This window comes from Bombina bombina, chromosome 4 (genome assembly GCF_027579735.1).
Source record: "Bombina bombina isolate aBomBom1 chromosome 4, aBomBom1.pri, whole genome shotgun sequence".
Classification (NCBI taxonomy): Eukaryota; Metazoa; Chordata; class Amphibia; order Anura; family Bombinatoridae; genus Bombina; species Bombina bombina.
In genome coordinates, this window is record NC_069502.1 from 882,841,743 (window position 1) to 882,854,076 (window position 12,334).

General features: G+C 39.0%; 1 protein-coding gene across 1 annotated transcript in view; it reads left to right on the forward strand.

The window, feature by feature from the left end:
• The window catches only part of LOC128657432 (E3 ubiquitin-protein ligase SHPRH-like), a 179,049-nt gene that overhangs the window by 100,844 nt on the left and 65,871 nt on the right, over positions 1–12,334 (forward strand). Inside the window, exon 5 of the mRNA XM_053711784.1 lies at positions 5,930–6,022. Within this exon, the coding sequence (XP_053567759.1) occupies positions 5,930–6,022 (93 nt within the window). The remainder of the gene's footprint in view (positions 1–5,929; positions 6,023–12,334) is intronic.

The window sequence follows — 12,334 nt, forward strand, 5'->3', positions numbered from 1 at the left end:
CTATGGCAGATAGTACTTCCTTTAAGGATCCTTTAGATAGGAAGATTGAATCCTTTCTAAGGAAAGCTTATTTATGTTCAGGTAATCTTCTTAGGCCTGCTATTTCTTTGGCTGATGTTGCTGCAGCTTCCACTTTTTGGGTGGAGGCTTTGGCACAACAAGTGTCAGATCATAATACTCATAGCATTGTTAAACTTCTTCAACATGCTAATAACTTTATTTGTGATGCCATCTTTGATATCATTAGAGTTGATGTCAGGTATATGTCTTTAGCTATTTTAGCTAGAAGAGCTTTATGTCTTAAAACTTGGAATGCTGATATGTCTTCTAAGTCCACTTTGCTTTCCCTTTCTTTCCAAGGTAATAAATTGTTTGGTTCCCAGTTGGATTCTATTATTTCAACTGTTACTGGGGGGAAAGGAACTTTTTTACCTCAGGATAAAAAATCTAAAGGTAAATATAGGTCTGCTAATCGTTTTCGTTCCTTTCGTCAGAATAAGGAACAGAAGCCTGATCCTTCCCCTAAAGGAACGGTTTCTGTTTGGAAACCGTCTCCAGTCTGGAATAAATCCAAGCCTTTTAGAAAGCCAAAGCCAGCTCCCAAGTCCACATGAAGGTGCGGCCCTCATTCCAGCGCAGCTGGTAGGGGGCAGATTACGATTTTTCAAAGAAATTTGGATCAATTCGATTCACAGTCTTTGGATTCAGAACATTGTTTCACAAGGGTACAGAATAGGTTTCAAGGTAAGGCCACCTGCAAGAAGATTTTTTCTTTCTCGTATTCCAATAAATCCAGTGAAGGCTCAGGCATTTCTGAAATGTGTTTCAGATCTAGAGTTGGCTGGAGTAATTGTGCCAGTTCCAGTTCTGGAACAGGGTCTGGGGTTTTACTCAAATCTATTCATTGTACCAAAGAAGGAGAATTCCTTGAGACCAGTTCTGGATTTAAAAATATTGAATCGTTATGTAAGGATACCAACATTCAAAATGGTAACTATAAGGACTATTCTGCCTTTTGTTCAGCAAGGGCATTATATGTCCACAATAGATTCATCCAGATCACTTTCAGTTTCTGAGATTCTGTTTTCTAGACAAGCATTACCAATTTGTGGCTCTGCCATTCGGCCTAGCCACGGCTCCAAGGATTTTTTCAAAGGTTCTCGGTGCCCTTCTATCTGTAATCAGAGAACAGGGTATTGTGGTATTTCCTTATTTGGACGATATCTTGGTACTTGCTCAGTCTTCACATTTAGCAGAATCTCATACGAATCGACTTGTGTCGTTTCTTCAAGAACATGGTTGGAGGATCAATTTACCAAAGAGTTCATTGATTCCTCAGACAAGGGTAACCTTTTTAGGTTTCCAAATAGATTCAGTGTCCATGACTTTGTCTCTGACGGACAAGAGACGTCTGAAATTGATTTCAGCTTGTCGAAACCTTCAGTTTCAATCATTCCCTTCGGTAGCCTTATGCATGGAAATTCTAGGTCTTATGACTGCTGCATCGGACGCGATCCCCTTTGCTCGTTTTCACATGCGACCTCTTCAGCTCTGTATGCAGAACCAGTGGTGCAGGGATTATACAAAGATATCACAGTTAATATCTTTAAATCCGATTGTACGACACTCTCTGACGTGGTGGACAGATCACCATTGTTTAGTTCAAGGGGCTTATTTTGTTCTTCCAACCTGGACTGTGATCTCAACAGATGCGAGTCTGACAGATTGGGGAGCTGTATGGGGGTCTCTGACAGCGCAGGGGGTTTGGGAATCTCAGGAGGCGAGATTACCAATCAACATTTTGGAACTCCGTGCGATTTTCAGAGCTCTTCAGTCGTGGCCTCTTCTGAAGAGAGAATCGTTCATTTGTTTTCAGACGGACAATGTCACAACCGTGGCATATGTCAATCATCAAGGGGGGACTCACAGTCCTCTGGCTATGAAAGAAGTATCTCGGATACTTGTATGGGCGGAATCCAGCTCCTGTTTTATTTCTGGGGTTCACATCCCAGGTATAGACAATTGGGAAGCGGATTATCTCAGTCGCCAGACGTTACATCCGGGCGAATGGTCTCTTCACCCAGAGGCATTTCTTCAGATTGTTCAAATCTGGGGTCTTCCAGAAATAGATCTGATGGCTTCTCATCTAAACAAGAAACTTCCCAGGTATCTGTCTAGATCCAGGGATCCTCAGGCGGAGGCAGTGGATGCATTGTCGCTTCCTTGGAAGTATCATCCTGCCTATATCTTTCCGCCTCTAGTTCTTCTTCCAAGAGTGATTTCCAAGATTCTAAAGGAGCGTTCGTTTGTACTGCTGGTGGCTCCAGCATGGCCTCACAGGTTTTGGTATGCGGATCTTGTTCAGATGGCTTCTTGCCAACCTTGGACTCTTCCGTTAAGACCAGACCTATCTCAAGGCCCATTTTTCCATCAGGATCTCAAATCATTAAATTTGAAGGTATGGAGATTGAACGCTTGATTCTCAGTCATAGAGGTTTCTCTGACTCCGTAATTAATACTATGTTACAGGCTCGTAAATCTGTGTCTAGGAAGATATATTATCGAGTCTGGAAGACTTACATTTCTTGGTGTTCTTCTCATCAATTTTCCTGGCATTCTTTTAGAATTCCTAGAATTTTACAGTTTCTTCAGGATGGTCTGGATAAAGGTTTGTCTGCAAGTTCCTTGAAAGGACACATTTCTGCTCTTTCTGTGCTGTTTCACAGAAAGATTGCTAATCTTCCTGATGTTCATTGTTTTGTACAAGCTTTGGTTCGTATCAAACCTGTCATTAAGTCAATTTCTCCTCCTTGGAGTTTGAATTTGGTTCTGGGGGCTCTACAAGCTCCTCCTTTTGAACCTATGCATTCTCTGGATATTAAATTACTTTCTTGGAAAGTTTTGTTTCTTTTGGCCATCTCTTCTGCTAGAAGAGTTTCTGAGTTATCTGCTCTTTCTTGTAAATCTCCTTTTCTGATTTTTCATCAGGATAAGGCGGTGTTGCGGACTTCATTTAAATTTTTACCTAAGGTTGTGAATTCTAACAACATTAGTAGAGAATTTGTGGTTCCTTCATTGTGTCCTAATCCTAAGAATTCTAAGGAAAGATCGCTACATTCTTTGGATGTACTAAGAGCTTTGAAATATTATGTTGAAGCTACTAAAGATTTCCGAAAGACTTCTAGTCTATTTGTTATCTTTTCTGTTTCTAGGAAAGGTCAGAAGGCCTCTGCCATTTCTTTGGCGTCTTGGTTAAAGTCTTTGATTCATCATGCTTATGTTGAGTCAGGTAGAACTCCGCCTCAAAGGATTACGGCTCATTCTACTAGGTCAGTTTCTACTTCCTGGGCGTTTAGGAATGAAGCTTCGGTTGATCAGATTTGCAAAGAAGCAACTTGGTCTTCTTTGCATACTTTTACTAAATTCTACCATTTTGATGTTTTCTCTTCTTCCGAAGCAGTTTTTGGTAGAAAAGTACTTCAGGCAGCTGTTTCAGTTTGATTCTTCTGCTTATAATTTCAGTTTTTTTCTTTATAAGATTGAAACTTTTGATTTGGGTTGTGGATTCTTTTTTCAGCGGAATTGGCTGTCTTTATTTTTTTTCCTCCCTCTCTAGTGACTCTTGGGTGGAGTTCCATATCTTGGGTACTTGCTATCCCATACATCACTAGCTCATGGACTCTTGCCAATTAAATGAAAGTAAACATAATTTATGTAAGAACTTACCTGATAAATTCATTTCTTTCATATTGGCAAGAGTCCATGAGGCCCAACCTTATTGTGGTGGTTATGATTTTTGTATAAAGCGCAATTATTCCAATTCCTTGTTGATGCTTTTCGCTCCTTTCTTATCACCCCACTTCTTGGCTATTCGTTAAACTGAATTGTGGGTGTGGTGGGGGGTGTATTTATAGGCATTTTGAGGTTTGGGAAACTTTGCCCCTCCTGGTAGGAATGTATATCCCATACATCACTAGCTCATGGACTATTGCCAATATGAAATTAATTAATTTATCAGGTAAGTTCTTACATAAATTATGTTTTTGCTTTGTTCTCTTGGTATTCTTAGTGTAAAACTTAACCTAGGAGGTTCATATGCTAATTTCTTAGACCTTGAAGGCCGCCTCTTATCTGAATGCATTTTGACAGTTTTTCACCACTAGAGGGTGTTGGTTCACGTGTGTCATATAGATAACACTGTGCTCACGCATGTGGAGTTACCTAGGAGTCAGCACTGATTGGCTAAAATGCAAGTCTGTAAAAAGAACTGAAATAAGGGGGCAGTTTACAGAGGCTTAGATACAAGGTAATCACAGCGGTAAAAAAGTGTATTAACCCCTAAATGACTGTGGCAGGCATGTTCTACAAAAAACGGTCGTTAACAACCAAGAACTGGAAGCAATCGTGATCACTTCCAGCCGCTTTTAAGGTATTGCAGCGCTGCCTCAATATTGTGGCCCTCTCTGCATTGGCCAGTGATGGCGCACGAGGGGGCAGGAGCGGCCATGCTACACATATTAAGTGCTGCGTAAGGGAAGTAGGAGGGGGGTAGGGTATTGAGGGGGGGGGGCAGCTACACTACAGAAAAAATGTTTTTTTATTTCATTTTTTATTAAAAAAAAAAAAAGCATTTTTTTTAGAAAACTGGGTGCTGGCAGCCAGTACCCAAGATGGCGGCAAATAGGTAGAAGGGGGAGGGTTAGAGAGCTGTTTGGGGGGATCAGGGAAGTTGGGGGCTAAGAGGGGATCCAACACTGCAGAATATAAATTGAAAAATATATATATATATATATATATATATAAAAAAGTTTTTTATTTTAGTACTTGCAGACTTTCTGCCAGGACTTAAGATGGCAGTGACAATTGTGAGGTGGGGGAGGAAAGAGAGCTGTTTGAGAGGGGTCAGGGAGGGATCAGGGGGTGGGATGATCTCTACACTAAAGCTAAAATTAACCCTACAAGCTACTTAATTAACACCTTCACTGCTGGGCATAATATAAGTGTGTTGCACAGAGGCATTTAGCGGCCTTCTAATTACCAAAAAGCAATGTCAAAGCCATATATGTCTGCTATTTCTGAACAAAGGGGATCCCAGAGAAGCATTTACAACCATTTGTGCCATAATTGCACAAGCTGTTTGTAAATAATTTCGTTTGTGGAAAAGGGAACAATTTTTTTAATTTGATTGCATTTGGCGGTGAAATGGTGGCATGAAATATTCCAAAATGGGCTTAGATCAATACTTTGGGTTGTCTACTAAAAAAAATATATACATGTCAAGGGATATTCAGGGATTCCTGACAGATATCAGTGTTACAATGTAACTATTGCTAATTTTGAAAAAAAAAATGGTTTGGAAATAGCAAAGTGCTGCTTGTATTTATTGCCCTATAACTTGCAAAAAAAGCAAAGAACATGTAAACATTGGGTATTTCTAAACTCAGGACAAAATTTAGAAACTATTTAGCATGGGTGTTTTTTGCTGGTTGCAGATGTGTAACAGATTTTGGGGGTCATATATTATTTTTTTTTAATAGTAAATTATATGATAAAAATAATTATATCTTTAGAAAGTCCATTTAATGGCGAGAAAAACGTATAATATGTGTGGGTACAGTAAATGAGTAAGAGGAAAATTACAGCTAAACACAAACACAGCAGAAATGTAAAAATGGTCCTTAACGGTAAGAAAATTGAAAAATGGTCTGGTCACTAAGGGGTTAATATAGCTGTGTTGGTTATGCAATACTAGGGAATGGGTAATAAAGGGATTATCTATCTTTTAAAACAAAAATTCTGGTGTAGACTGTCCCTTTAATTTGAATCCATCCTGCTTTAAACCACAACTAATATCTTCTTGGTTTGCATTCACCTTGTTTTATAACTAAAGTATTTCTAATTGTTCGCACTATTATCCTTCCATTCAAAGGGAAGCCACTCTACCAAAGTTGAAGCTGTGATCCGAACACTTATGAAGATTCACATTCGAGATCCTGGTGCCAAAGCATTGGTTTTCTCAACCGTAAGAATTTTATTTTTAATTAGTTTGTTTTCCCCTAAATTTCTTGTCATGAACCCCTGAAACATATGTGTTTCTGTTTGAATGTTTGACTTTTTAAATAACTATTTTCAAAGCTTTTCAATCTGGGGGACACATGTTTAATTTGTATTTTTTTTATATATAGTTGCTTGAGGTATTTTACATTTTAAATTCATGGGAACTTAGGTTATAGGATATTTTTAAACATAATATTTACCCTATGTTATACTGTTTTTCTTTTTTAACCCTTTAATGACAGGGTCATAATGTCTACATCGGAACAACGTTCTGATGTAGACAAATTGAAATCCCGCGAACGTGCACGCGATCGCAAGATTTTAATTATGGGATCGAGTCAGGGGGCGTCCCTATGACGCTAGGCACGCCCTCCAGACCGCGATCACATCCAGGAAGCGCCGTTGGCTTCAAGACAGCCAAACGGCTATGACGTTGTATTTACTGCTAACGGTGCTAAAGCCCAGGGCCGTTTGGATGGAATACAACGCCATAACGGTGGTAAAAGGTTCATTCCCATTCATATTTTGTTCTGGCTTGTTTTTATCTCACGGGGGAGTATTACTCAGCAAAACACATTATGAGCGGCGCTTACAGAGTGGGACACTTTTTAAATAGTATCAAGGAGATCATGAAGTTTAAATAGAGTTAGAGTAAAAATAAAATAAAAATTATGAGTACAAATTAAGAATATTTGTTAATATAAATAAAATTATTATGTACTATTACCAACAATACAAATAACATAAAACTACCTTCAAAGAAACTCAGTGAAAAATGACTCAGTTTAGTGTTCTTCAGCTATTCCTTAAAGGGACATGAAACACAAAAAAATTATTTCATGATTCAGATAGAGAATACAATTTTTAAAAAAAGTTTCCAATTTATATTATCAAATTTGCTTTGTTCTCTTGTTATAGTTTGTTGAAGAGATATCAAGATTATAGAGTGCACTACATGACAGGAAATAGTGCTGCCATCTAGTGATATTGTTAATGTATAGCTTGCAAAACTGCTGCTATATATAGTGCTGCAGACACATGCATCCTCCTGAACTTACTTTCCTGCTTTTCAGTAAAGGATAACAAGAAAATAAAGAAAATTTGATAATAGAAGTAAATGAGAAATTTTAAATTGTAGACTCTTTCTGAATCATGAAATAAAATTGTATGTCCCTTTAAGGATATATTACACAGCCGGCACCTGCATGTACTTGCAGCTTGACATAAACAAGGAAGTAAAGGCACGTTATTATGTCCCTTTAAGGATACATTGCACAGCCGGCACCTGGCTGTACTTGCAGCTTGACATAAACAAGGAAGTAAAGGCACGTTGTTATGTCCCTTGTCTGATGTATGTAAATAGTTACATCACCTTGTGGCTTCAGCTGCAAGCGTCTTCCACTCTTCCAGTGCTACTAGCGGCAGTCGCCTCCTTTCTGTGATGTCACTTTGGAGCGTGTCTATCACTTCTTCCTTGCCAGTGCTTTCTACAATCCTTCCCCGCTTATAGCGTTATGGTCCCTTCACCCCTTATGACACCAGAGCTACCCAGTGCTGTTAGATTACACACATGAGGATGGCTTCAAATATTCCTCTATGCTCTCCTATGGGTGCCACAGGAGAACAATGTGCAAACTTGGTTGACCCTTTAAGGGTTTCACTAAAGGGAGTAGTTCCTGATAATCCTTCAGCGTGTTACACCCCAATGGGCTTTATTAATATAATGTCAGCAACTACATTAGTAGGGTTTTAAATTCCCTCCTCTTAACTTAGTTAGACATCACTCAGACAGGTATATCTTCTTCTCTTAAAGAGACATGAAACCCAAAAAATGTTCTTTCATGATTTAGGTAGAACATACAATTTCTTTCATGTAATTAGCAAGAGTCCATGAGCTAGTGACGTATGGGATATACATTCCTACCAGGAGGGGCAAAGTTTCCCAAACCTTAAAATGCCTATAAATACACCCCTCACCACACCCACAATTCAGTTTTTACAAACTTTGCCTCCGATGGAGGTGGTGAAGTAAGTTTGTGCTAGATTCTACGTTGATATGCGCTCCGCAGCAAGTTGGAGCCCGGTTTTCCTCTCAGCGTGCAGTGAATGTCAGAGGGATGTGAGGAGAGTATTGCCTATTTGAATGCAGTGATCTCCTTCTACGGGGTCTATTTCATAGGTTCTCTGTTATCGGTCGTAGAGATTCATCTCTTACCTCCCTTTTCAGATCGACGATATACTCTTATATATACCATTACCTCTGCTGATTCTCGTTTCAGTACTGGTTTGGCTTTCTACAAACATGTAGATGAGTGTCCTGGGGTAAGTAAATCTTATTTTCTGTGACACTCTAAGCTATGGTTGGGCACTTTGTTTATAAAGTTCTAAATATATGTATTCAAACATTTATTTGCCTTGACTCAGAATGTTCAACATTCCTTATTTTTCAGACAGTCAGTTTCATATTTGGGATAAATGCAATAATTTTTTCTTACCTTAAAAAATTTGACTTTTTCCCTGTGGGCTGTTAGGCTCGCGGGGGCAGAAAATGCTTCATTTTATTGCGTCATTCTTGGCGCAGACTTTTTTGGCGCAAAATTTTTTTTCTGTTTCCGGCGTCATACGTGTCGCCGGAAGTTGCGTCATTTTTTGACGTTTTTTTTGCGTCAAAAATGTCGGCGTTCCGGATGTGGCGTCATTTTTGGCGCCAAAAGCATTTAGGCGCCAAATAATGTGGGCGTCTTTTTTGGCGCTAAAAAATATGGGCGTCATTTTTGTCTCCACATTATTTAAGTCTCATTATTTATTGCTTCTGGTTGCTAGAAGCTTGTTCACTGGCATTTTTTTCCCATTCCTGAAACTGTCATTTAAGGAATTTGATAAATTTTGCTTTATATGTTGTTTTTTTCTTTTACATATTGCAAGATGTTCCACGTTGCAACTGAGTCAGAAGATACTTCAGGAAAATCACTGCACAGTGCTGGAGCTACCAAGCTAAGTGTATCTGCTATAAACTTTTGGTATCTGTTTCTCCAGCTGTTGTTTGTATTGCATGTCATGTCAAACTTATTAATGCAGATAAAATTTCCTTTAGTACTGTTACATTACCTGTTGCTGTTCCGTCAACATCTAATTTTCAGAGTGTTCCTGATAACATAAGAGATTTTATTTTTTAAATCCATTAAGAAGGCTATGTCTGTTATTTCTCCTTCTAGTATACATAAAAGTCTTTTAAAACTTCTCTTTTTTCAGATGAATTTTTAAATGAACATCATCATTCTGATACTGATAATGGTTCTTCTGGTTCAGAGGTTTCTGTCTCAGAGGTTGATGCTGATAAATCTTTGTATTTGTTCAAGATGGAATTTATTCGTTCTTTACTTAAAGAAGTATTATTTGCATTAGAAATAGAGGATTCTGGTCCTCTTGATACTAAATGTAAACGTTTAAATAAGGTTTTTTAAATCTCCTGTAGTTATTCCAGAAGTGTTTTATCTCCCTGATGCTATTTCTGAAGTAATTTCCAGGGAATGGAATAATTTGGGTAATTTATTTTCTCCTTCTAGACGTTTAAGCAAATTATATCCTGTGCCATCTGACAGATTAGAGTTTTTTGGGACAAAAATCCTTAAGGTTATGGGGCTGTCTCTACTCCTGCTAATGTACTACTATTCCTACGGCAAATAGTACTTCATTTAAGGATCCTTTAGATAGGAAAATTGAATCCTTTCTAAGAAAAGCTTACTTATGTTCAGGTAATCTTCTTAGACCTGCTATATTTTTAGCGGATGTTGCTGCAGCTTCAACTTTTTGGTTAGAAGCTTTAGCGCAACAAGTAACAGATCATAATTTTTATAGCATTATTATTATTCTATAACATGCTAATAATTTTATTGGTGATACGATCTTTTGATATCATTAGAGTTGATGTCAGGTATATGTCTCTAGCTATTTTAGCTAGAAAAGCTTTATGGATTAAACTTGGAATGCTGATATGTCTTCTAAGTCAACTTTGCTTTCCCTTTCTTTCCAGGGTAAATAATCATTTTCGTTCCTTTCCTCACAACAAGGAACAAAAGCCTGATCCTTCATCCTCAGGAGCGGTATCAGTTTGGAAACTATTTCCAGTTTGGAATATATCCAAGCCTTATAGAAACCTATAGCCAGCTCCTAAGTACCTATGAAGGTGCGGCCCTTATTCCAGCTCAGCTGGTATGGGGCAGATTACGTTTTCTTCAAAGAAATTTGGATCAATTCCGTTCTCAATCTCTGGTTTCAGAAACATTGTTTCAGAAAGGTACAGAATTGGCTTCAAGTTAAGGCCTCCTGCTAAGAGATTTTTTTCTTTCCCGTGTCCCAGTTAACACAGCAAAGGCTCAGCATTTCTGAAATGTGTTTCAGATCTAGAGTTGGCCGGAGTATTTATGCCAGTTCCAGTTCTGGAACAGGGGCTGGGGTTTTTTATTTTATCTCTTCATTGTACCAGAGAAGGTCAATTCCTTCAGACCAGTTCCGGATCTATCATTATTGAATCGTTATGTTAGGATACCAACATTCAAGATGGTTACTGTAGGACTATCCTGCCTTTTGTTTAGCAAGGGCATTATATGTCTACAATAGATTTACAGGATGTGTATCTGCATATTCCGATTCATCCAGATCACTTTTAGTGTCTGAGATTCTCTTTTTAGACAAGCATTACCAGTTTTGTGGCTCTACCGTTTGACCTAGCCTCAGTTCCAAGAATTTTTTTCAAAGATTCTCGGTGCCCTTCTTTCTGTATTCAGAGAACAGGGTTTTGGTATTTCCTTATTTGGACGATATCTTGGTACTTGCTCAGTCTTCTCATTTTCGAAGAATCTCATACGAATCGACTTGTGTTGTTTCTTCAAGTTCATGGTTGAAGGATCAATTTACCAATCAGTTCATTGATTCCTCAGACAAGGGTAACCTTTTTTAGGTTTCTAGATAGATTCAGTGTCTATGACTCTGTCCTTGTCAGACAAGAGAAGTTTAACATTGATATCAGCTTGTCAAAACCTTCAGTCACAATCATTCCCTTTGGTAGCCTTATGCATGGAAATGTTGGGTCTTAGGACTGCCGCATCAGATGCGATCTCCTTTGCTCGTTTTCACATGCGACCTCTTCAGCTCTGTATGCTGAACCAATGGTTACTCAAAGATATCTCAATTAATATCTTTAAACCGATTTTACGACACTCTCTGACATGGTGGACAGATCACCATCGTTTAGTTCAGGGGGCTTCTTTGTTCTTCCGACCTGGACTATAATCTCAGCAGATGCAAGTCTTACAGGTTGGGGAGCTGTGTGGGGGTATCTGACGGCACAAGGGGTTTGGGAATCTCAGGAGGTGAGCTTTCCGATCAATATTTTGGAACTCCGTGCAATTTTCAGAGCTCTTCAGTCTTGGCCTCTTCTGAAGAGAGAGTTGTTCATTTGTTTTCAGATAGACAATGTCACAACTGTGGCATACATCAATCATCAAGGAGGGACTCACAGTCTTCTGGCTATGAAAGAAGTATCTCGAATTTTGGTTTGGGCGGAATCCAGCTCCTGTCTAATCTCTGCGGTTCATATCCCAGGTATGGACAATTGGAAAGCGGATTATCTCAGTCGCCAAACGTTGCATCCGGGCGAATGGTCTCTTCACCCAGAGGTATTTCTTCAGATTGTTCAAATGTGGGAACTTCCAGAAATAGATCTGATGGCTTCTCATCTAAACAAGAAACTTCCCAGGTATCTGTCCAGATCCCGGGATCCTCAGGCGGAGGCAGTGGATGCATTATCACTTCCTTGGAAGTATCATCCTGCCTATATCTTTCCGCCTCTAGTTCTTCTTCCAAGAGTAATCTCCAAGATTCTGAAGAAATGCTCGTTTGTTCTGCTGGTAGCTCCGGCATGGCCTCGCAGGTTTTGGTATGCGGATCTTGTCCGGATGGCCTCTTGCCAACCGTGGACTCTTCCGTTAAGACCAGACCTTCTGTCTCAAGGTCCTTTTTTCCATCAGGATCTGAAATCCTTAAATTTAAAGGTATGGAGATTGAACGCTTGATTCTTGGTCAAAGAGGTTTCTCTGACTCTGTGATTAATACTATGTTACAGGCTCGTAAATCTGTATCCAGAGAGATATATTATAGAGTCTGGAAGACTTATATTTCTTGGTGTCTTTCTCATCATTTTTCTTGGCATTCTTTTAGAATACCGAGAATATTACAGTTTCTTCAGGATGGTTTAGATAAGGGTTTGTCCGCAAGT